Genomic DNA, 26,854 nt, shown 5'->3' with positions numbered 1-26,854 from the left:
TTAGCAACAGGACTCTCCCCTAGCGACGGGCAAACAATAACAAATCCAGTTGAACAAAAAGTGGTCCTTGTTGCGTGTCAAGTTTACGTTCTAGTTTTATAATAATTTATAATTCTATGGCAATAATTTAACTACCAGGCAAAACCAATCATGGATTGGCGCCACATGCTGTCCGTGTCGCCGCACAATCTGGCCGATGAGCGCAAGGACGAGATAGCGGCCGATTTGGCCGCCATCCCGACCGACCAGAAGTTGGATAGCAAGAGCTGTAAGAAGCTGTTCCGCCTCGCTCAGGTGGTGCTACGCTTTCGCAATGAGCAGGTATGAAAGGGAACGATGTTAAAAGGGCCAATGTGTCGAATGAAAACAATGACTTTTAACGACGATTTCTCATGAATCATAACACACTCACGCAAATTAACTACCTACGTCATCTAATAGAGCAATAATTCTCTGCCAGATTCTACTGTTGATTTACCTGAATAAGTGTTAATCTACTATATATCGACTTTGAAGTCATTGTTTATATTTGGTACGCATGCCCTTTTCAAATGTTCGTCGATAATTTGTGATTTTGTATAGCGAATTTGGAAGAGTGACCTTGCACTTAACCTCTTGATTGCCTTTCTTGGGTAGGTTGGGCAACTTAGGATTGAAAATGAACGAATAGTGAGCGAGAACGAGCAACGGCAGGCGAGAGGTAAGTGCTGTATTGTTGTAAGGGAACCATCCATAAATGACGTTAAACGTTTGTTTAGGTTTGATGAAGTACCAACTTTGGACCCCCTCCTCCTTGTAGCGTATTTCTCTACATGGCTGGTCAGTGTCACCCTAGAATGCTACGTCATTTATGGATTTTCCTTAAGGCAAATTGAAAACATGAACCGGTACTGACGCTGTCCAGACTGGAGAGTTATAACATGTTATAATGGTTGTCAAATAATTGCCACACAGAAACCACCCTCAAGATAGCGTTATAACATGTTATAACTCTGTAGTCTGAACGTACTATTAGACTACAGAGTTATAACATGTTATAGCGCTATCTTGATGGTGGTTTCTGTGTTGCAATTAATTGACAACCGTTATAACATGTTATAACTGCTAAGTCTGGCCAGCGTTTAATAGAGAGCAGAGAGGATAGATTATAAACGCATATCATGAAGCAGAGCAAATTTCGTCAGGGTTATCCTAAAACAATTCGATATTGGAGGAATCATCAAATGATAGATTATAGAACAAGAACAGTAAAGCTATGGAAAATCACTTGAAGACTCGCTGAATCAGAACGACCCAAATTTGAGTAAAGTTCACTCATAAAGCACAAAGTGCCGGAACTCAGCGATGGCATATGAGAAAAGTAAAGACTGTATTCACTCAGTCTATTGGTACTACTTCTAGAGTGAGCAATAATATTCGGATTCATATAAACAACTTAAGGTGGAAATGGTGGAATCTTTCTTTCTGATTTATTTCAGTTTCACTTCGAAATTTAAAGAGCACAAATAGCAGTTCTCACAAAACACACAACAATGAAACTGGAACTCCACTTGAAGTGATAGGGTCATTCCATCTGAAGTGACCGGGCAGTTGTATCGGCCCTCTCCGATTTAAATCAAAATTGGTGGAATAGCTTATTATGTACCAATATTGAAAAATCTAAAGTTTTATACGGCCTACCTCCCGCCGCTGGAGACCACCCCCTTTTTTGCCGATTTCTAATAAACACCAGTTTTCAAAGTCCCTGCAACCATTGAAGATACAGACGGCATTGGGTACTATTTTAGTAAGGATTTTGAACGTAAATACACGGCGAATGAGAACGTGAGAATGAGAATGTTGAAAGTTAGTTTTCTTTAAAGTAATTGACAGATTAGGATCATAGTTTACTGTAAACATGCTGCAAAGAGTGGGTAAATCTTATCATTTGAATCAACACTAATGAATTTTTACACTTAACCCTCCGTTACTCGCGCCAACTTTTGTAACACGAGTACTCGCGCGTTGTACTTTGTACAACAGTGTGAGTTTTCCATTGCCATTTTGCAGCCGAGCTACCAATCGATATGAAACCAACGGGTATTCCTTAACAAACTTGTTAACTATACAAGCTAAACTTTTATCACAGTTGACCCCCCAAAAATGCGGATAATTGAGAAAATGTGAATGGAAACCGCGTAAACGGTGTCCGTACTACGTGGGATTTGACTTAAATGGTTACAACATGGAAAATCTCGAGATCCTGACCAGATAGAAAGTTACTGTCTTTGGCAAAGTTGTTCTAGAGATCATAACCTTTTCGTTGGTGGATAGTAGTTCAGAATTTTCTCACTACGTAGCGCTAGAATACATGTGAAATTATCGCATGTGATATATATCGAGATCATGACCAGATAGAAAGTTACAGTCGTCGACAAAGTCGTTGATGAGATCAAAGCCTATTTCTTGGTGCACAATAGTTCCAAATTTTCTCAATACGCGGCGCTAGTATGCACGTGAAATTCTCTTATAAAATATCTCGAGATTCTGACCAGATAGAAAGTTACTGTCATGGGCAAAGTTTTTCAGGAAGTCAAGATCTTTTCGTTGGTGGAGTAGTTCAGAAAATTCTCACTACGTGGCGCTAGTATATACGTACAATTTTCGCATATACAATAGCTCAAGATCCTTAGCAGATAGAAAGCTACTGTCTTCGACAATATTGTTCAGGGGGTCAAGTATTTTTGGCTGGTGGACAGTAGTTTAGAACTTTCTCACTACACGGCGCTAATATACTCGTGAAATTCTCACATAAAATATCTCGAGATCTTGACCAGATAGAAAGTTACTGTCTTAGGCAAAGCTGTTCAGGAGATCATAGCCTTTTTGCTGGTGAACAGTAGTTCAGAATCTTCTCACTAGGTAGTGCTCGTATACATGTTAAGTTCTCGCATGTGATACATCAGTAGATCCTGACCAGATAGAGAGTAAATGTCTTTTGCAAAGTTGTTCAGGAAGTCAAGATCTTTTCGTTGGTGGACAGTTTTCTCACTACTCGGTGCTAGAATACACATGCAATTCTCGCATATACAATAGCTCGAGATCCTGAGCAGATAGAAAGTTAATGTTTTCGGCAAACTTGTTCCGGGGGTCAAGATTTTTTGGCTGGTGGACAGTAGCCCAGAATTTTCTCACCACGTGGCGCTAGTAAACGTGTACAACTCTCGCGTACGCTATAGCTCGAGATCCTGAACAGGTAGAACATTACTGTCTTGGAAAAAGTTGTTCATGAGGTCAATGTCTATTGCTTAGTGTACAATAGTTGAGAATTTCCCAAGTGGCGCTACTATACAGTGTCTCCCTTTCATTTAGACTAATTTCAAAATGTCGAGGGGTCTAGAACAAAATAAAATCCCTGCATTTACGTGTGCACGGACAACGAGACTAACTCAGAGAGTGAGGCACTTTTGCTCAGTTGAATGGAGAAATTTATAAAACCGTACACTCCCGATCATAAGTTTAAGGACACCCCCTAAAAACGTCCAATTTTCGTTCTTTTTAGACCAGTGACCAGTAATGTGAATCTTATGAATCACGTCAATCCTCATGATTTTTCAGTGCGATATCTCCAGATTCATTTCAGCGTCAAAAGTGGCGATGACCATCCTGAAGCAGGTTCTAGATGTCTCGGAGAAGTGACCATTTTGGGACACGACCGGAACCATATAAATATGGGTGTCAAACTTCAATACTTTGCAAGCCAATGCCAATGGTGGATTTTTCATGTCCACAGTTTGCCCAGGTTACTGAGTGCCCGGGGGAAACGACTAATTTTGAGCATGACCGAAATCATGTTAATATGGATGTAAGTCTTTAAGATTTTACATCAACTTAAATTAAACCAGTGGCAGTTTAATAAAGCAAATTTCAGGTTGCTCTGTAGAAGGTTCTGGATGCCCGGGGGAAGTGGCCAATTTGAAACATGACCGGAACCATATCAATATGAGTGTCAAACTTCAAGATTGTTCAAATCATTGCCGGTGGTAGATTTTCCATGTCCACAGCTTGCCATGGTAATCCTGAAGCAGGTTCTAGATGCTCCGGGGAGAGTGGCCATTATGGATGTATAACTTCAAGCCAATGCCAGTGGTAGCTTTTTCAGGTCCACAGCTTGCCCCGGTTTCCTTGAAGCAGGTTCTGGACAACGAAACTGGCCACTCCCCTCGGGATACGCATATGGTTTAGATCATGTTCCAAATTGGTTACTTTCCCCGGGGCATCCAGAACCTGCTAAAGAGCAACCTGATATTTCTAGATAGAGCTGGAATTAGAGCCTAACAGCTTTTGTAAACAATGACAACTATCGATGATTTCTAGGAACTCAAGGCACGCCAACGCAGACGATTATAACCATCGGATAGGGGAAGACTTCCCATACGTTATGGTGATATTGATTTGATTGGGCGAGCCTTGAGTTTCTAGAAATCATCGAGAGAAGTTATTGTTTACAAAAGCTGTTAGGCCCTAATTCCAGCTCTATCTAGATTTGTCTTATAAAACTGCTACTGGTGTTGGCTTGTAAAATCTTAAAGTTTGACATCGATATTAATATGTTTCCGGTCATGCTTGAAATTGGCCACTTCCCCCGGGGCACTTATAACCTGCTCCAGAGTAACCTGAGCAAACTGTGGACATGAAAAATCCACCATTACAGGGCTGGTAGCGAGTCACTTTTTTGTGACTTGATCACCTTTTTTCAAGCCAGTCACTAAAAAGACTCATTTTTTAAGGCAAAGTCACTCATTCCTAGTTGAACACTCAGTCGGTTAACAACGTCCCGGTCTCAGTCACGCGGCATCTAGTTTTTTTTCCGCCCGAGCGGTTTTTTCACCCCCCATTGGGTGCCCCAAGTGACCAGTGTGCAACAGAGGAAGTGGAATTCCATGGGCCGAGCCCCTTGGAGTTGCCATCCAGCTTTAATTCACCCCGGTAATCCATCCGGTCGTCAAGCCATTTTTTCATCATCGTGCCGACCCACCAACACCAACATCACCATCAGCAGCAGCAAACGGACCATCTAGCTGCACCGGCTGATAGGTTGTTTACAACCGGCATAAGTATTAGACAATACATTTTGCAAGTCCATTGCCTCCCTATTGTAGTTAAATTTTGCCTCGTGGCGCGTGACTCTGTCTCTCACCCCTGGTAGGGGAGTATGGGCCATAGTGAGACAACTTTTTGCAAGTAGATATAAGTTTTTTTTTGTTTTTTTTTGTTTCGATTTTTTTTTTTTTTCTTTTTGATTTGTTCGTACGTCGGGCAAAAAATTTAATTACTAGTAATTAAAATTAATTAATTAGTGAAGGTTTTAATTTTTTTCCTTCTTAAGTGGTTGCGCACCGCTTTTGCGCAACACTTATGGCATCTTCCGATGCCTACGTTACGCGAACCAGATACTATGAACCGTCTTCGAAAGGACCATGGGTTGTCTTTTTTCGGCCCAAAAATAAACCTTTGAAAACTCTCGACATAACGAGAGATTTGCTGCGTAAGTATCCGGGAATCTTGGTACACAAAGAAAGATTCAACAAACTGCGTGTAGAAGCACCGACTTATGATGTGGCAAATAAAATTGCTGATCACGAGCTCTTTAGTGTTGAGTATAACATCTACATCCCTTCTCGAGGTGTGGAGATAGAAGGCGTGGTCTCCGACGCGAGTCTGACTGTCGAGGACTTGAAACATGCCTCGGGAACGTTTAAAAACTCGACATTCGCTACCGCGCTAGTGAAGATACTGGATGTAAGGCAACTGCATTCAGCATCTTTGCTAGACGGTAAAAAAGTTTATAAACATTCAGACTCGTTCCGGGTGACTTTCGCAGGTTCAGTTCTCCCAAACTTTGTTAAAATTGATGGTGCTTTTTTTCCGGTGCGGTTGTTTGTACAGAGGGTATATAATTGTACCAACTGCAAAATGCTGGGACACTCGGCCAGCCATTGCGGCAACAAAACTCGTTGTGGCAAATGTGGTGAAAACCACAAAGAGGATTCTTGCCACAAAGAATCAGTAAAATGCGCTTACTGTGGCGAGAATCCTCACCCCTTGCAGAAGTGCCCGATGTACAAACAGCACTCCGATAAAGTGCAGCGTTCAATCTCTGGACGCTCCAAGCAGACATATGCTCAAATGTTGAAGGCTGCATCAGCCGTCCAAGATGCAAACCAATTTTCGGTTTTGTCAGTTGAAGAATCGGACTCTGACTCATCCGATGAAGGTGATTCTACGGTGGTACACGCACCTTCAAAAATGGACGGTTCCTCAAAAAGAAAATGCCCCTCCCCGAAAGTGCGCCGTAAGAAAACTAAAGTCACCTCCAGACGATTGCCAAATTCCCAGGGTAATGGGGATGAAAAAACAAAACCGAAGGCTCCTGTTGATCCAATCCCTGGATGCAGCAAGAATTTTCCGCCATTGCCCAACAAAGATAAAAAAAATAAAAAAGCTGCTCCTCAAACTTCTCAAAAGAAATCCAAGTCCGAACGAGGTTTGCTAGCTTTTTCGGACATTGTGGAATTCATATTAAACATGTTCAACATACAAGACCCTCTAAGAAGCTTAGTTTCTGCCTTGCTTCCAACATTAGAATCATATCTTAAGCAATTGACTGTTTCATGGCCCCTCCTTGCATCAATCATATCTTTCGATGGATAATTCGTCGAACGAGGTTGAAGATATGATCACTGTGCTACAGTGGAACTGCCGTAGTCTAGTGCCTAAACTAGACTCGTTCAAATTTTTACTTCACAATTCTGATTGTGATATATTTGCTCTCTGTGAAACATGGCTTTCTTCCGATAAAGAACTCAACTTCCACGATTTTAACATTATACGCCTGGATAGAGACGATTCTTATGGAGGAGTACTTTTAGGGATCAAAAAGTGCTACCCTTTCTACAAAATTTCCCTTCCTGCTCTATCCGGCGTCGAAATCGTTGCTTGCCAAATAAATGTGAAGAACAAAGATCTTTGCATAGCTTCAGTATACGTTCCACCAAGAACCTCCATTAGCCGTAGTCAACTCTGGAATCTAGTTTCGATTCTTCCATCCCCAGTATTAATTCTGGGTGATATGAACTCCCATGGTACTGGGTGGGGCGATCTATATGACGACAATAGAGCGGCTATTTTTTACGATTTATGTGACGATTTCAATTTGACTATTTTGAACACTGGTGAAGCGACACGTATAGCAAAACCTCCGGCTCGAGAAAGCCGACTCGACCTATCTTTGTGTTCAAGATCGCTATCATTGGATTGTCAGTGGAAGGTTATCAATGATCCCCATGGTAGCGATCATTTGCCAATCATCATTTCAATAAAGTGTGGCCCTCACTCTGCAGAACCATCTCGGGTTCCATTTGATCTTACAAGGAACATCGACTGGCAGAAATATGCAACGGCGGTGACAATCGGTGTCAAATCAATAGATGCGCTTCCACCATTGGAAGAATATCGATTCCTCGCCGATTTGATTTACAAAAGCTCACTGGAAGCACAAAAAAGAAAAGTTCCAAGTGCACCCTTTAAAAGGAGACCAGCCACACCTGGTTGGGACGAAGAATGCACAAAATTGTATGTAGAAAAATCTGATGCTTTCAAAGCTTTTCGTAGACACAAAACCTCCACTTACTTCGAGGAATATTCAAAGCTTGAGACAAAGCTGAAACAATTAATCAAAGCAAAAAAACGCGGTTATTGGCGCAATTTCGTCGAGGGACTCTCACGAGAAACCTCAATGAACACCTTGTGGAGGGTGGCTCGCAACATGCGTAACCGCTCATCTTTCAATGAGAGTGAAGAATACTCCAAACGATGGATATTCGATTTCGCTAAAAAGGTCTGTCCGGACTCAGTTCCAGCACAAAATATTCTTCGAGAAGCGTCTCCTAGCGGCGGCTCTCTGGATAGACCATTCTCAATGCTGGATTTCTCTATGGCTCTTCTTTCATCGAACAACTCCTCACCGGGAAGCGATATGATTAAATTCAATCTTCTGAAAAATCTCCCAGATATTGCTAAAAGACGCTTGCTAGATTTATTCAATTCCTTGCTAGAAAACAACATTGTACCGCCTGAATGGAGACAGGTCAAAGTAATAGCCATTAAAAAACCTGGCAAATCAGCGTCTGACCATAACTCATACCGTCCGATTGCTATGCTTTCGTGCATTAGGAAATTGTTGGAGAAAATGATCCTTCGGAGACTCGATCACTGGGTCGAATCAAATAACTTGCTATCAAATACACAGTTTGGGTTCCGCAAGAGCAAAGGAACAAACGATTGTCTAGCGCTGCTTTCCACAGATATTCAACTGGCCTTTGCACACAAGGAGCAATTGGCTTCAGTATTCTTGGACATTAAGGGGGCTTTTGATTCAGTTTCCATTGAAATTCTGTCAGACAACCTGCACAGATGTGGACTTTCTGGAATTTTAAATAATTTCTTGTACAATTTGTTGTCAGAAAAGCAAATGAACTTTTCCCTTGGACAACTGACAACTTCCAGAATTAGTTACATGGGCCTGCCCCAAGGCTCATGTCTCAGCCCTCTTCTTTATAACTTTTATGTCAAAGATATCGACAACTGTTTGGCAGAACAATGCACGCTAAGACAACTTGCAGATGACGGTGTGGTTTCCGTAAGAGGTCCACATGCCGTGGACTTGCAAGGACCATTGCAAAATTCCTTAGATAACTTGTCTTCTTGGGCTATGAATCTAGGGATCGAATTCTCGCCGCAGAAAACTGAACTGGTAGTGTTTACTCGAAAGCGGTACCCAGCCCAAATGCAACTTAATCTTTTGGGCAGAAACATTACTCAATCATTGTCTTTCAAGTACCTTGGGGTCTGGTTTGATTCAAAGTGCACTTGGAATGCCCATATTACGTATTTGAAGCAAAAATGTCAGCAGAGGATCAACTTTCTCCGTTCAATTTGCGGCACATGGTGGGGTGCTCATCCGGGAGACCTCATAACGCTTTATAAAACAACTATTCTCTCTGTTCTAGAGTACGGCTCTTTCTGCTTTCTCTCGGCAAGAAAAAGTCACCTAATAAAATTGGAACGAATTCAATATCGTTGTCTGCGTATTGCTCTAGGCTGTATGCACTCAACGCATAACATGAGTCTCGAGGTTCTGGCAGGAGTAACACCCCTCCAGAACCGTTTCTGGGAGCTCTCTCTCAGAATACTAATCAAATGCGGAGTGACGAACACACTTATAATTGCTAATTTTGAAGAAATTCTTGGGTTGAACACACAATCTCGATTTATGAGAATCTACCAGCACTACATATCATCAGATATGTGTCTTTCTTGTTATGCTCCAGACCGTGTTCACTTCACCAATCGCAGTTCCTCAATTGAATAAGATCTGACCATGAAACAAGCAACTCATGGGATTCCCGATCAACTTCGACCTATTATTATTCCGCGTATTTTTACTGAAAAGTACCAACAAGTCAATTGCATGAAAAGATATTTTACAGACGGGTCTCGTCTCAGTGGATCCACTGGCTTCGGTGTCTTCAATGAAAACTCTAGCGCCTTCCGCAAACTTCAGGAACCTTGTTCCGTTTTTGTTGCTGAGCTGGCAGCAATCAACTTCGCATTGGGGATGATTTCCAACATGCCCGCAGACCATTACTTCATCTTCTCGGATAGTCTCAGTTCCATTGAGGCTATTCGGTCGATGAAACCAAGTAGGCACTCATCTTATTTCCTTTCAAAGGTAAGGGAGCAGATGTGTGTGCTGGTCGAAAGATCATATATGATTACCTTTGTATGGGTCCCCTCACATTGCTCAATCCCAGGCAATGAGAAGGCGGACTCTCTCGCAAAGGTGGGCGCGCAGGAAGGCGAATTGTATGACAGGCAAATTTCACACGATGAATTTTACCATTTAGTGCGTCAGAGTACCTTTTCGAGTTGGCAAACCGATTGGGACACTGGAAATCTTGGACGGTGGTTACATTCAATTATTCCTAATGTTTCTTCGAGAGCGTGGTTTAAAGGCTTGGGCTTAAGTCGTGACTTCATTCGCGTGATGAGTAGACTTATGTCCAACCACTACTCGCTAGATGCTCATCTCAATAGAATAAACCTCGTGGACAGCAACATCTGTCGGTGTGGAAACGGTTACGATGACATCGAACACGCAGTTTGGCAATGTACGGATAATGACGCCGCCAGAGAGCGACTTTTGAATACCCTCGAGGCCCAAGGAAGACAACCCTATGTTCCTATCAGAGACGTGTTGGCAACCCGTGATCTCTGCTATATGCAGTCCGTTTATGTTTTTCTTCAAATGTCTAGTATAAGAATTTAATTCCTTTTGTCTTTTGTCTCTCTTTATTAGTTTTTGTTTGTCTTGTCCCCCCGTCTCGATGAGTCTCATCGTCGCCCACTGGTCACCCACCACAGCCGGTCGAACTCCGGACGAAGCTAGAACAGCACTACCGTTCATACTGGCGACAACGCTCTGATGAGACAACGAAACCCTACCCCAAGCTCCTCCCCTGATCCTATCCTTCAAAAATGTACCCTTCTAACCTCGAGTAAGCCGCGAGTAATCGGCCCAACTCCTACTAGACATAGAATTAAGTGAATCTTGTTACACACAGTGAACAATGAATTATCGGCTCCGTAAAGCTGACGCGATTGAGCCTTCCAAATAAACGAACTAGATAAAAAAAAAAGGCAAAGTCACTAAAGTCACTTTTTCTTGTAATCAGTCACTATTTTCAACTTTTGTAGCGTGAATATTTCAGGACTGACCATTTTTTGCTTTGTGACGTTTAATCGTCTTTCTCTATCTATACCCTGTACATATATAGAGAAAGACGTTTTTTTCTAAATAATTTCCTGCGTTTTCCAGGTTTTTCCAGAATTTTAATCGATGAATTCCAGGCTTGTAATAAGTAAGCAATTTTTAAAATGCGTTCAAAATATGTTTTTTTTTAATCTAAAACAACAGTAATCAACTCAAACGTTTTTAAGACATGGCAATCAGTTTGAAAGAAACAGCTTTACAATTAAATCCATTGAATGTTGAAGTTTACTTAATTACTTTAATTTCTCACTATAAAAAATTAAAAAAAAAACGTACTTAATTTGAGTAAGTCCTAGATCTAAAAATATTCAATGTCTTGAAGTTTCGTATTCCAAGTAAAATATGTAAAATTTTCAAAGTCCTGAATTAAGAAAAACAAATAAATTATTTATTTCAAGTTCGTAATGAACTTTATGAAAGATTAGAGATCTTAATTGCAGTCTCATTAACTTCACAACAATTGTAGGAACTTTGGGGAAGTTCTGAGGAATGAAAGGAAATGCTGAATATTTCTGGTGCGGAGAGTTTCTGGTGAAGCTCCATAAACAAACTGCGGGAACATACACACTTAATCAAGCTTGGTAAAATCTCCAACAGCCGATTACCTCGGCATTCACTTTTGCTGATATCTCTTCAAAATATCTGTTTGTTAGCTGATATCTCAACAAAATGTTATTTGTTAACTGAATCTCGGCAAATGTTTTACTGAATCTCAGCAAAACATATTGCAGAACTGCTCGGCTGTTGGAATCTCGGCGAAAAAAATTAAGTGTGTAAGGGACGTTAACACGCTGAAAATATGGGGAACTTACTGGAAGCTTTAAGAACCTCAAAGCGGTTCTTTTAGCATCCTAAAATTTCCAGGAACTTTTATGAAGTTCTTAGAATTTCAGATAACTTCACAGGTGTCAAACGAACTCGAGAAATATATAAAACTTGAGGGGTATTGTGCAAATTTTTAAGAAGTTTTAAGCACCTCAGGAAAGCTAGATCTAGAGATTTTTGGGGAATTCCAGATCTTAAGAGCAGTTCCCGTAACTTTAATCCAGACTTTTGGGGCAGTTTAAAGATCTATAATCGTAAATTTAGAAACATTCAGGATAGTTCCATGATGTGCTGTTTCGAGAATTTAAGAAAGTACAGAGACCTTCAGAGAATTGATGAAAACTTCAAAAATATTTCAGGAACTTCACAGAAGTCCAGAGAATTTCTGGGAAATCTAAAGGTGCATACGGGAATTCCATTTATTTTCGAGCAGAACCGAGATCTTTAGTAGAATTGAGAGCTTTAGAAAAGCATCGAGAACATCAAGACAGATCAGAGAATCAAAGGGAATTTCCGGAAACTTCTGCACAGCTCCGAGAGAATTTCTGGAAAGTGATAAAAATTATATGAACATCCGGAAAACGTGAGCGTATTTTAATGCATATAACAGCATAGAGATATAACAGATTAGAGATTTCAGAGAACTTAAAACCAATGCGAAAATTTAGCTCAGTTGATTAGAGAACATCATCAAAGTTCCATTAATTAAAAAAAAAATGCGAGAACTTTTTGCAAGCAGCGATATCTTCAAGAAATTCCAGAGAACTTCTAATAAATTTAGATATTTTTGGATAGTTTCATGATATTCAGCGAAGTTTCAAGTACTTCAAGGACGATCAGATAGCTTCAGAATTAACTTAAGCAAATTTGCAGCGACTTACAAGGAGTTCCGTGGAATTGGGGGGTATTTCAAAAATTCTATAATTGATCCAATAACGTCAGAAGCGTCAGGGAATTATGAAAATATATCAGAAAATTGCCGGATTATTAAACACATTTAGAGAACTTCAGGTAGGCGGGTTCTTAAAAAAATACTGATAAATTCAGGGCAGTCGAGAGAACTTTAAAGAAATTCAGTACTCGTTAAGCCAGTTTTAATAATACCAGGAAAGTCTAGACTATTGAAGAAGTTTTAATTTAGCGTCGGTAATTGAATGGAAGTTTCACAAGGGGTTGGTCACTCTACACAGTGTGCCAAAATCAAACTTGGGCACACCCGGGTGCAGTCATTGGCGTTGTTTGGCACCCATGGTTACAATTTTTATGATCTTTAAAGCTACTGGCAACACTGAACATTTTCTGCGTCTGCGCAGTGTGCATGTGTCAAAATTTGTTATTGATGTTGCCACTCCTAGTCAAATTATTTTCAAAACAACCGTGAATCTCCACCAAATCTCGCCATGGATTCTCAAAATCGTTACACCCGTGACGGCAGTCGCACCCACATTTCCTTCCAGACGAAGAACAACTAACAGCGGTATCTTGACCTGTCCGAGGTTTCCGGCCATAGCTACACGAACTAGCGATGCAGCTCCCACTGCTGCGGAGACGGACCAGCAGAAGGAACAGCAGCAGCAGCATTGGAATCAGCCGCAACCGTGGGAGCTGCATCGCAAATTCGTGTAGCCGTGGCCGACGCTGGAAATCTTGGGCCGGTCATGACAAGCGGTGCTTGAGTTTTAATCGGAAAGTCAACAACCAAACAAAAACTATACCATCCGACCATTCGAACTGCTCGAATACATCCATGGCGGTGGCTGCTTCACCAACCATTACATCGTCCTTCGTATAATGTTGGCAAAATTTCAAATAGTTCAACAAATTATGTTTACTCTCCTGCCTTTTTGCACTTCCAACTAACAGCTTCATAATGAACGGGAGTTTTGTGCATTTGTGATCGATCGCGCTGTGGTTGAGCTTCAGGATGGCGTTCCCCGCCAGGGCTACGTTCGGGAACTCGACCAATCCGGAGGAGGAACTTTCCGATTTCAGCGGGAACATTCGCACTTGCGACGGGTGGCAGTCCTTGGTGGTGAATGCGGTCAGCAGCAGATCCTCGGACGGCATACGGGTGGGGTATTGAAGAAGTATAGAATGCGATTTTTGCTGGCCTGGGAAGCGATTGTTCTTGGAGGCGCTGTAGACCTTGAAGCTGATCGAATTGTCCGGCAGGGTGTACGGGTTGGTGGACTCTGACAAGTAGTTCTGCTTGGAAAATTGGCTGGTCCGTTTCGGGTCAGCGGTCCGACGTGTGTTCCGGCCGGTGTTGGTTTCCAGTTTTCCGACGGATGATACTCGGACGGTGAAAAATTCGGTGCAAATCCGTTTCCTCCGCCGGCTCCCAGAAGAGTTGGTTGACTAATGATTGACGTTCGTTGAGCGGGTTCGGCCTTCCGCCGAAGATGGAAGGATCGTGTAGCAACGGAGCTCGTCCGTTACGGGTATCCTTATAGACGGATGCATCCAGTGTGTAGTCCCAACTGAAGTCCGTGTCGTTTTTGAAAACATTGAAAAACAAAACAAAAACAAGAGCTGTTAAAATACCGGGTTGCCAAACAAGGCATTACTCACAAGCAATCAAAAGTCAGTTCAATGACTTCTTTGCACTGCCGGTACAGCTGCGGCACACTGAGGTACACTGAGAAAAAAAGTTGGCGCAAAACAAGTGTGTAGAGTGACCACCCCTTGAAGTTTCATGAACTTCAGAAAAATCTTGAGAATTTCAATGAAAATCATAGGTAGAACTATATTAATTATTTCGTTCGAATTCTATGTAAATTGCGAGAGCACAAAAGTTCGAGGAATTTAGAAAAACTTCGAAAACTTCACAGAACGACAGTGGTCTTCAGAAACATTTCGAAAACTTCATAGAAGTCTATTGAGCTTAAGGGGAGATCCGCGAACTTCAGGAATTTTTATGAACATTAGAAAAATGCCATTAGCATTTGAAAGAAGTTTAGTAAGCTCCGAAAATTGGAGGAATTTCAGGGAGAGGTCAGTTCCATTAGTTTCAGAAAATTAGTGGGAAATTTAAAGCAGTTCCCTGATTTTCAGATAACTTCGGAGACGTTAAAAACTTAATTGAGGTCTTCGCATAAGTTCAGAAGTTCACTGAAGCTTAAACATTTTAAGGACGGTTCAATTAAATTCAGCGCAGTGCAACAAGCTTCATAAGAACTGCAAAAACTTTAGAGAAGTTTTGAGAATTTCAGAAAAGAACATAGAACCTCAGAGCAGTTCCGTTAACGTTAGAGAAGTCACATAAATTTTAAAGAAGTTTAGAGAACTTCAGCAAATTGTTTAACCTTTAGAGGTGATCCATGATCATTGAAAAAAAAATAGGACACTTTAGGAAGTCCTAAAAAGTTCAGGGAAGTTAAAGAATTTGATGAGAAGTATTGTGAGGCTCAGGCTAGTTTATCAAACTGCAAAAGAACTTCAAGGCAGTTGCATTAACTTCAGGAAAATTTTGAGAACTTTCAAGTAGTTCTGAAAACCTCAGAATAGTCCATTCCATATTCAACGGAGATTTCCATTGAAATATTCCTCAAAATTTTGGTGAAGCTATCCTCCGAATTAATTTTTAGTTTTCCTTGAAATTACATTGAAATTTTCAACAATAAGAAACTCTTTCGAAAAATTCTCCGAATGTTCATTGAATTCATTTCAGATTTCCTTCCCTTGGAATTCTACTCACATTGAAAGTTTTCACAAATTCCTTAGATTTCTTCTCATAATTTGTTTGGCAAACTATCCTGAACTCATTTTCCGAATTCCTTTGAAGATATCCTGGAGTTATTCTCACATTTAATTGTAATCCTCTTTTTAGTATTTTCAAAAAAAATCCAAGGACTTATGCTCCGGATTCGTTTTCTCCCACAAACTTTATGAAATTATGCTCAGAATGCCCTTGCAATTTTCCTCTGAAGCTCACAGGAGTTGTGCTCCTCAGAAATACCTAAGAGTTTTCATTAAAAATAATTTTTAGGTCACTTTTTAGTCACTATTTTTACAAATATAACTCACTATTTGGTCACTTATTTCATCAACATGGTCACTAAAATCACTATTTTTAACAGCAGTCATTGCTACCAGCCCTGCCATTGGCATTGGCTTGCAAAATATTGAAGTTTGACACCGATATTGATATGGTTCTGGTCGTGTCCCAAAATGGCCACTTCCTACGGAGAATTCAGAACCTGCTCCAGGATGACCATCGCAACTTGTGATGGTGGAAACGATTTTGCAGACATCGCGCTGAAAAATCATGAGGATTGATACCCATCTTGACGTGATTCAAAAGATTAACATTACTGGTCACTTTACCGGAACCGATTTCAAGGAAATGCCGGTTGTTTCTCAACAGATCATGAATCTGTGGCCAGCATTGAATTCAAAATTGATTCTAAAAACAGGAAAACATGTGAATTCAAATACATTTTCATACCAGAAAAAAAATATGTTTATAACTACTCCCACAAAAATCCGAAACATGCCCATCATTTTGTCCATCCCCTGTATGCTGAAGTTTTCCTAAATTCTCTGAGTTTCTTGGACCTTCTGTAGAATAATTTCCTAGAAGTAAATTGAACACCTTAAGGTTCTCTGATCTTCCAAGATGTTCTCAAAACTACACTGAAGCTCTCGTAATACTCCTGAAGTTCTTATTACTGTCTTGAAATAAAAGGAATCGTCCTAAAAATCTTTAAACTGCGGTGAAATCTCTGGACTTCTGTAAAGTTCCAAATATATGTTTCAAAATTTCTTAGTTTCTAAAGAGTTCTGAACTTCAAATAAATTTCTAAAACTTCTTAAAGCTACTGGATTGTTTTTTTTTCTGAAATTTATGGAGCTGTCTTGAATTGTTCGAAGCTTACCTTTACACATCTATAAACTTTCCCAAAATTCTGGGCATTCCTGAAGCAATTGGGATTGCCCTTGAGATCTCTGAGCTTTTCTGAAGATCTTTAGACGTTCTCTGAGGTTCTTGGAATTTGGAGTCGCCACAAATTTTCTTCAAGTTCTCTGCACTTCTTTGAAGTTTGCTTGACTTCACTTAAGTGCTTTGGATATTCCTGAAGTTCTTAGACCTTTTAAAAGTTCCTGTCGTTTTCCTAAAGCTGATTGAACCGCCTTGAAGTTCTGGAAACTTCTCTAAAGTGTCCGATAAAAAGTTACCATATCTTCTATTATCATCTTCAGTTTGTTGGTGAAACATCCAAATGCTCGGTATTTCCTTTCATACTTTGGAACATCTTTAAAGTACCTAATAAATTCGTTTTCTTCACTTCCCTGATTTTTCGGAGCTTCTATGAAATTTACGATTTTTTTAATAAGTTTTCTAAACATCCCTGATACTTTCTGGATTATCTTTAATATTTGAAGCTTCTAGAAAGTTCTCGCTATTTTCCTGAATTTAATGGAACTGCCTCAAAATTCTCTAAATTTACCTGAGCTACTTGAAACTTCCCAGATTCTCCCACAGATTTCCTGGAAGTTCTTAGAACTGTCCCTGCGATCACTTCCTTTAAGATTTTTAAAGTCAACTGACGTTTTGGGAATTTCTGTAAAGTTTCTGCAATTTTCCTGAATTGCATGGAAGTACCATAAAGCTATTTGATCTTCACTAATGTTTTCGTTTTTTTTCTGAAATCTATTTGACTCAACATAAAGGATCTTAAAACTTCCCTGTAATTCTGGACGTCCTTGTATCTCTATGAATAATCCTGAAATTTCCGTAACATCCTTGAAATTATTGGAATTTCCATGAAGTTTTCAGAACTTCTTGAATGTAATTTTCCTGATGTTAGTGAAACTACCTATCATAAAGTTTTCATAGCTTTTCTATAGTTTTCAGTACTTCATTAAGGTTCTCGCAACTCTCCTGACTCCCCTTCTTTGAAGCTTTTTGGAATATCTGTAAAGTTCCTGCAAAAAATGAGCGCTCAATATCTTCATTTACCCCCTGACGATAATAGGTAACGATATTTCCGAAGCCGTCATTAACCCATGAATGAGTATTTTCCGAATTATTAGAGAAGTTCTAGGACTGTAAACCTACATGACCTTAGGCAGGTGCCTTCGGACCTGAATATAACATCAACTAACATTCATTCATTCCTATTCCAGCATCCCCGTCGCAAGAGCTCCGTGATCAGCTCAAAGAAATGAAGCGAATCGTCGAAAAGTTCGAAGCGGACAAGCACTCGTACCGCATCCGGATCAAGGAGCTTTCCGAGGAGACGGCTTCGCTGCAGAAGAAACTGACCGAAAGCAGTCACTTTGGCAGCGAAGGCGAAGACTCCCCGGATGCACTGTCGGAAATCGACCGGCAGCAGGAACTGTACAACAATATCAGCATGAAGAACAAGCACATCAAGCGGCTGCTGCGGGACATTGACGACCTGGAGAAGCGAAACAGCTTTCAGATCGATACGATCAACAGTTTGCAGGTTAGCTTGAACGATGCAACGATGAATCTGACGGGGTTGACGCATCAGTACGAGGAAGCTCAAGCGGTCTTGAAGGAACAGGAAGCATTGATTGAGGAAGCCAACGACAAGATTAAGAAGTTGGAGGAAGATGTGGAGGGATTGGCGGAGGAAAAGGCTAGGTGTGAAGATGATCTGGATGGATTTGCAAAGCAGTTGGAGGAAAGCACTGAGCGTTGGAAAGGAATTTTGGACAATAAGCAGGCAGAGCTGGAAGAAATTCAAACAAAATATTCGGAACTGCTGGAGCAGTTTCCGGGTTATGATATTGACGTGGAGAGGAAGGAATTTAAAAAGATGGGCGGGAGACTTCGAGAAAAGGATGAGATGATTGAAGAGCTAGAGAAGAAAATCACGATGCTATCGCAGGAGATTCTGAAATCGACGGAGGTGATGAATAGGATCTCGCAAGAGAAGGTGAACGCCAGTAAAGAATCGGTAAAGGTAAGTCAGTGTTGCGAGGAAAGTCGAGTGATGCTGGAGAAGGCAAACAAACGGTGCGAGGAGATGCAGGAAATTTTGACGAGTGTGGAAGAGGATAACATGTTGAAGTCGAGACAAGCGGTAGAAGCGATTGAGGCGCTGAGAAGCTATGAAAGTGGTGAGGAAGGGCTAGCGAAAGCGCTGAAGAAGATTAACAGATTGCATGAGAAGGTCAATGTGAGGGATAAGCAGATTCGCGAGCTGGTGGCAGAGATCAACCTGGCAAATGAGATTGCGATGGAAAATGCTGTGCTGAGGTAGGTTTTTGTTGGGAAAATGTATGTTTTTCAGACGTAATGACTGGATCAATTTGCAGGAAACGTCTAGATATCAGCGATGATGAAGTCATACCAACTCATTCTGTTCTGTCTAAGCAGAGGAAAATTGAGAAGGTCAACGATCGATTGGCACTGAAGCTCAGGGCTTCAGAGGAGATGCGACTTCAGCTCAAGTTGGAGAAGAATGACCTCAAGTAAGCTCCGTTAGCTTCCATAGACTTCAGTTAACAGACGTTTTCTATTTTAGGAGAAAACTATTTCAGCTGTCCCAATCTCTGAGCAGTCAGAGAAGTTCGGACAAAGATAAAAGCGAAGAGACCAACCAGCAGACAGTGGTTGAAGCTTCAGTCGATGCGGATGACATCTCAAAGCTAAGCGACGGGGATGCGGTGAAGTTTTGTGAGAAATGTATGAAACAATACAACGTCAATGACAGTAGAAGGTACTGCAAGGCATGTATTTTCCGGCAGAGCTTCAACTACTGCGATGGATGCGTCCAAAAGCTGAAGGTGAACATCAACTCAGATGAAATTCCGATGGTTAATGAAAAGATGGACGAACTGGAGAAGAAGTATGCTGCCGTCGTGGAGGAAAATGAGAACTTGAGGATAGGAATGCACGAAATTTTGCAGAAACTACGCGAGTACGATGCCATGTCCAACCACCTAACGATCGATACGTCCACGTTGGAAAGATTGTTGCATGCATTGGATGCGAGAAGTGTAAGTGGTTGGTATCATCCTGCGATGCGGTTGCAAAACGAGTTGCTTGCCACGAGGGAAAGGGAAATATTGCTGAAGGAACGCTTGAATCTCAAGAGTAAGCAAAGTACGTTCTCTTTGGGTAGTCGAGATGATTCCGGAAATGTGTGCGACGACGAAGAGAATACAGTCGATATAGATCAAGGGATGGCAGAACAGCCGGATTTTGGCGAGCAGGTCCTGCTGAAGTCGGTAGAAATCGATCACTTGAATGATCAGATCGATTCTCTCAAAGAAGAGCGTGAACGATTGCTAAAATCGAATGACGATCTTGTGGTGACAAGGAATCTGTATGACGAACTAATGCAATTCACAAAATCAACCGACAATGAGAAGGATAAGATACTGGTGGAAACGTTAGAGCGGCTAAAGCTGATAGAATCGAATATATGCGCCTTCCAGAGGAAAACAGACTTTCTCAAAGCCGAAAACGACAATATGCACAACACAATGCGGATAATCGAGGTGGATCATCTGACTATTCTGCACGGGTTGAAAACGGAGCTGGCTAGCAAAAACAGTACCTTGAAGAAGCTGGAACAACAATCGATTGTCGATGGAAGGAATGGAACAAGTCCAGACTCCGAGTCGATCGAAAGGTTGGAGAGTGAGATCGAGCGGATGAAGCTTGAGACGGCCAATTTTTATACAATATTCCTGAAGAATATCCAGGAAGTCGATAAGGATAACATCTTGGGTTTGGAGTATGAAAACTTATCCCGGATCGGGCTGGTGGAATCCAATCTGACCGTAGAGTTCATATCGAAGGAAGAGTTCAAGAAAATCAAGAAGCAACTGAAGACAACCGAAGAGGAGCTGAGAAAGCAAACCGTCCGAAATGGTCACCTGGAAGAGTTGCTAAAGGTATCGCAGGAGCAGATTCGATCGCAGCAGATGTTGATTTCCAAATATTCGGATGAAGAGATCAGCTTGAGGCATTTGGTGGCTGATTTGCAGAGTTCATCCAACGAAAAGTATCTGCTGGTGAAAACGCAGAAAGAGCTGGATGCAGGTAGGTTCGACCACGTTCAACTAACGAAAACGGTTGGGAATTGCTTAATTGTGTTGATTTTACAGCTAAAGAACAAGCGGAGCTGCTCAAATTGGATAATGCAAAATTGCAGCAATCGTTGGTCGACGCGAGTGAGGAATTGAACCAGCTGAAGAAACGGTTGGGGCAGCAAGAGTTGGACTTTATCGAGCGTCAAAAGGATAATGGTCTTAAAATTAAGTAAGGCTAATTTGTGTGAAAGTCTAATAGCAATTGTAGTAATGTGGTATTTTGTTTGTAGATTTCTTACGCAAAGTGTAAAAATGTTACACGAGAATTACAATTCCTACACACCGACCTATGTCGTAATGGATTTCGTGAAGCAGTATGCTAAACTGTTGGAAATGAAGAAGAGTTTGCTCCAAGAAACGACTCAGAGCTCAATCATCAACAGGGACGAAGAATACGAGCGGTTGTTTGCGAAGCTACGGGAAAATATTGATACCAGTCAAATCCAGGATAAGATCAATGTAAGTATAGTGCTCATTGCTTTTGCGCGGTTTTCAATGTAAAATGCAGAATCCGGCATAGCTAGTCAGGGGCCGCCATTATGTGTAACGCTTGAGCGGTGACTCCACAGTTGGCACTATAGAATGCATTCTTGACGTCTATCGTTATCACGGCGCAGTAATCGAACCAAACACAGTGGTGTCAAAATAGAATGGCGGATTAAGAGAGGATTCCTAAGTAGCTGGAGATAACTCTGCAGCGTTGAGGGTTGAGGCATTCTGTTGCAGAGCTTCTCGGGTTGGTTTACCCGGGGCACGTTCATCGCTTTACGGACGGATTGCAGTAGCGGGCTGGAGTTTTACTCGGAGTGGCAGGACCGAAAATTGCAACAAATCAAATTCTACCGGACGTTTTTTCCGCAGAAGCCACAGCTATTCTAGATGCAGCCATCCGGTAGATGAACCGAAAGCCACCGCAGTGTCCGGGAATCCACGTAAAGACTTCTACCGTGTTTACGTGGATTCCCGGACACTGGGGTGCTCCCGGAAACAAGGCTGCGGACAGACTGGTGGGATCTGGTCCATCCGGTCTCCACTACACCAGGAACGCTCCTAGACGTCAGTCGTTGAATTGCGAATACTATCATGGAATCCTGGCAGCAGGAATGGTTCGTTGTCCACTTTTCTGAGGAAGATCAAGGAAACCGTACGACCCTGGATGGACAGCCACAAGTACAAGGAGTAAAGGATCATTTCAAGACTCCGGACCGACCACGCGAGGATTTGCTGCAATTTTTGTGGGACACCTTTCCGCAAGGTTTGCCGAATTTGTAGCATCCTCGCCTAGGTGGAATACGTGCTGTGTAACTGCCCAGAGTTCCAGAAACTATTTTTTCTACCGTCGAAGTATCTCTGCTGGACGGGGACATTGCCTCATACGGAGGAGCTCTACCTTGTTCGCGCATCCATTCATCACCACAGCCCCGATGTAGTTCTCGATTACATCTAGATAGAGCTGGAATTAGGGCGTAACAGCTTTTGTAAACAATGGCTTCTCTCGAGGATTTCTCGAAAGGCATGACTTTTCCTGGCAAATCAACATTAGCATCGAATAGGGGAAAACCCGATGGATATGCTGGTTTGTATAGGCGTGCCTTGAGTAGCTAGAAATCAACGAGAGAAGTCATTGTTTACAAAAATATCCGTCAGCCTATTGAGGATAATGCTTTGCATTTCCAGAAATTTTCCAAGTGTATTCAGCAAGCTTTCCTGGTTTCGGCAGCCATACCTTTGTCTATAGATATTCCTGCATCATCACCCTGCGCATATCCGGTAATGCCTGAATCGCCGTTTTCATAACCACGTTTACAAATTTCATCCCGACCGGGTGCTTAGTTCACTTTAAATCCCTTCACTTTCAAGTCTACTCGCCACATTGGAGGCTTCTATTCCTTCAGCACAACCGGTGGGGAGATTCCTTGGAGCTAAAACCCGGCCGGCGCCGGTGGTGTAGCGGTAAGCGTGACTACTTTCTCACCCCAATGGGTCTGGGTTCAATCCCAGCCGAGGTCGGTGGGATTTTTCTGAGGCATAAAAATCTCTGGTCACGTCTTTCTTCGGAAGGGAAGTAAAGCCGTTGGTCCCGGCCCATGTGTGTAGAATGGGTGCGATATCCTACGCAGCTGCCTTCCTGCACATTCGATTGCCGTCAATGGATGGCAATCGATGTCCGTCGGTGATTGGCACTAGATTGCGGAACAGAGACAGACATTAAATAAAGGAAAGAAGAAGAAGAAGGAGCTAATACGACACCAGCCTGGAGCTCCGGCTTTCAGAGGGAGACATGAAAAGGACCTCCAGCTTGCTGACTTGCTGCGTCAGCTAACTCAGGGTAAATTGTCCGAAGATTAGTCCTTGACACGGGCATTGACCCTCTCGCTACAGAAGAAAGACGAATGGGCACGTGCCACCCGGAAATAAGGAACAAGCAATGGGTGGAATTTTAAATTAATTGGTGGGGCCGTAATTGGGCGGCTGCTGGTGAGAGCCTAGCCTTATTCCTCAAGAAAAATATAATTTGTACTGAAAGTTTGTTGAGGTTTGCCTTAGTAAGTAACTTAGTATTCATTTAAGTGTATGTAGTTTGCATAATCTCACTCTGGACCATTTTTCCTATATAGTGTTCACTCTGTACTCCTAATTTCAGTTGATCAAATTCGAAAGCCAATGCGAATACCTCACGAAACAGCTGATCCTATCCCAGGAGCAGATCGAACAGCTTCAGGAAGAGAACTCTGCCCTAAAACTAAAATCGGTCGAAGATACCAGACACTGGGATACGATTGAATTGGTCTTCAGCGGGAAACAAAAACCCACCAAAGGAAATGATCGTTTCTTCGACAAAGAAGTTCAAGTGTCTGTTGGTATGTCCTGTCCATTAGTTCACAAACACTTCAACACGTTATCTAATCCCATTTTCCAACGTCAGAGATCAGCCACAAATGCATCAACACCATCCCGATCATCGACGACAGCCTGGCGGAGAAACCCCGTCGGGGAACACCCCCGCCAGCAAATACAACGCCGGTTCGGAAAACCTCCGATGCAGGCCAGATGGCAGAGGACTTGCCCAAGGAACAACCAACGGTTCCATCGGTGCCGGTGGCGTTGCAGAAATCCCTGGAATCCCAACTGAAGCAAGCGATGATGTTGGCTTCGACCCGCAGTGCCCTGCTACTGGAAACGGAAAGTCGCTTGACGGAGTGTCACGGTCGGATCAAAATGCTCGAGCGAGCGCTGGAGGATAAGGATGCTCAGTTGAGGAAGGAAAAGGCAGCGCAAGCGGCGGCTAACAGTGACAAGCTGGATGATAATATCCTTAGCGTAGGCTCACGATAAGGTAAGTTGTAGAATTTCAAAGACTAAAGTTAGATCATTTTCAGTCAACGATTGGTTCGCTTCAAAGCATTCTGGTGGAAAAGGACACGACCCTGTCGAGGTATCAGGAACTGCTGCGGAACGAGCGCCAAGAGCACTCGAAAACATACGATGAAAATATTGCACAGATTAGAGCGTTGAAGAAGAACATTGATGAGTTGGAACAGAGGGTGTACGATAAGCAGAAGGAGGTTGACAATTTGAACACACAGCTGAGAGATTTGAATCAACTGAAGACGCATCAAGAGGAGGCAGCTGTGGAGCGTGAAGCCAAACAGGCCGAGGCACATGCTGACAATCCAGAGCTGGTTTACACGGACAAAATCATTGAAAATATCTACGAGATAGACCAGAAGAAGGAAGAAGAGATTGGAGGACTGAAGATACGATCCAAAGTGTTGGAGAACAAGCTTCAAGATGCAAGCGAAGAGCTGCGTAAGACGCAAGCGAATCTGAGGGAGATGACCATGAAAGAGAAGCGCGTGACGAAGAGTTTGCGAGAGAAAGAAGCGGAGATGGTAGCGATGAGTGAGCGGTTTGCCAGGGAGCATGAAGATTTGAGAGAGTTTACCGATAACGTAGCAAGCGCACAAGAGATTGAGCAGCTGAAGGAAATGCTAGAGGAGAAAGACCGTCACATACAGGATCTTACTGAAACGTTGACTCAATTCCATGTAAGTTCAGAAAATAACAATTACGATTGCTTAATACATGTTGTTAATTTTCAGGATGATCAGCAGAAGTTCATGAACGACACGTCGTTGCACTCAGCGGAGCAGGTATCGCAGTTGAGTGCGGATTTGAATCGTAGTGAAGCTTCGAACCGTGTTCTTAGAACGCAAATAGACGCACTGAAACGGCAGGTTCTGAGTATTCAACAGCGTGAGAAGCAGTCCCGTGATTTGGTGAAGACGCTGAAGAATCAACTGATCAAGCGACCGGTGATTTCAATGAAACCGGACCGGACTCCGACTCCGAGAGAAGAGCACTTATCTCGAAAGGTGCAGCAGTTGGAAACGGAAATGTTGGATACGAAGGATGAGCTGCGAAAGCAGGTCAGCATCAATGAGAACCGTCGTGCGAAGAATGCAGCCGAGCTGGATCTGTGGAACAAGCAGAAACGCTGGCAGCAGATGGCCGACAAGTTAAAGGTTCAGCTGAAGGAGCGTGAGATTGAACTGGATAAGTTAAAGGTTCACTTCAATTCAGCGAAGAACACGATTGTGAGACTGGAGCGAGAGAAGGCTATTTTGGAAGGACGAAGTATTCGTGGTAGTAGTGCCGGTTCGGGTACGGTGGGAGCGCGGTACGGTCAGGTGACCGGTGACAGTAAGTTTACTCCGGCGGAATCACCGGATTCGTGTACAACGGAGAGTACCGGATCGGATGAGGCCAGTACCGAGATAAATACGTTTGCACAGAACAGCAAGGAGATTATCGAGGCCTTGAAGAACAGGATCGAGTCGCAGCAGCGGAGGATCATTGCCATGGAGTTAGAACGGAAAGTAAGTGAACATCTGAATTCCATTGAACTTCGCATAATTGTTCGCTAGGGGCAATGAACCGAGATTGTGCTGGAATTCGACCATTTTGACACCCGCCTAATTTTTCATTATTTTGTTTTCGAACAATTAGGGTAGTGACAAACTTGGTTCATTGCTCCTAGCGAACAATTATGCCAAGTTCAATGGAATTCAGAGAGGGAAAAACAAATTCGTCACTGGCGTGGATCTGCTCAAGTCACAAGTCTTGATTAATTGAAAAATTCCATGTTCCCTCCCCTCACAGGGCTCCAACACGATGACCCACGAATTTGAACGGATGCAGGAGAAAATATCCAACTTGGAGGCACAGAACATCCGACTGGAAGCGAAAACCCTGCAACTTCAGCTGGACAACGACATGCTGCGGCAGAGCGACGAGGCCGAACGACTCCGAAGCCAGATTAAGCATCTCGAAGAGTAAGGTTTCGTAAATTTCGTTTGAATTCCCCCAAATTAAGCAATCTCTCCTGTTGCAACGCAGCTACATAATCGTGCTGAAGGAAGAATTATCCAAGGCAACGGCTGGGTGTCCGGAAACGATCAACTTCGATAACCTGTGCCAGCGATGTTCCCGCTCGGGTAACGGAACCGTGAGCAACAGTGAACTGGCAGACTACAACTCCAAGTTGGAGCAAACGGTTATCGCCCTGCGAAGGGTGGTTGAAAAGCTGAAAGTAGAGAACAAGCAACTGAAGGAGAACAAGACTTGCCCGTTGGGAACTTTGACCTCCGACAGGGGCGCGAAATCCTCCCCCAATGTGACGAAGGATAACTACGATCGATTGAAGAAGGAACACGAAAAGCTTCAGCAAAGCTACAGCGAAGCTTTGAATCGAGTGGCCGCCCTTCAGATCGAGGTTGAACTGCTATCCAGTGCCACTTGTCCCCGTTGCCATCCTGGAGATCCTACAAAGATCGGTGACCCCGAGGAAACGGAAAATTCGAAAGATGTGTTGGAGAAGAAAAGTCAACTTCTAGAGAAGGCTAAGATTTTGCTAAGCCGAGCAGCTGCCAAAGAACGATATTTGAAGGAACAAATAGCGCTACTAAGAAGGAAATGTTCAGATTTGCAGAACGTACCTGTTATCGATGAGATCAGCGAGTAGGTTCCTTCCTTCCGTTCTTCGTTTTCTGGACCTGCTGTTCACTGCCATGTTCCACT

At 42.5% G+C, this 26,854-nt stretch overlaps 1 protein-coding gene across 1 annotated transcript; it reads left to right on the top strand.

Moving 5' to 3' along the window:
- Positions 1-150: 150 nt before the first annotated feature.
- Positions 151-26,854, top strand: Cep290 (Centrosomal protein 290kDa). Its single transcript, XM_065230610.1, has 13 exons — positions 151-321; positions 637-700; positions 17,828-18,929; positions 18,989-19,144; positions 19,198-20,723; positions 20,789-20,942; positions 21,004-21,232; positions 23,418-23,634; positions 23,700-24,094; positions 24,154-24,822; positions 24,877-25,653; positions 25,937-26,109; positions 26,174-26,854. Exons 1-13 carry the CDS (start codon positions 151-153, stop codon positions 26,796-26,798), a joined length of 6,258 nt encoding a protein of 2,085 aa, XP_065086682.1. The 3' UTR covers positions 26,799-26,854.

This window comes from Ochlerotatus camptorhynchus, unplaced genomic scaffold (assembly GCF_037179485.1).
Source record: "Ochlerotatus camptorhynchus isolate MF236.1 unplaced genomic scaffold, CSIRO-AGI_Acam_v1.1 ptg000330l, whole genome shotgun sequence".
Taxonomy (NCBI): domain Eukaryota; kingdom Metazoa; phylum Arthropoda; class Insecta; order Diptera; family Culicidae; genus Ochlerotatus; species Ochlerotatus camptorhynchus.
This window is presented reverse-complemented; position numbering and strand designations above follow the sequence as displayed.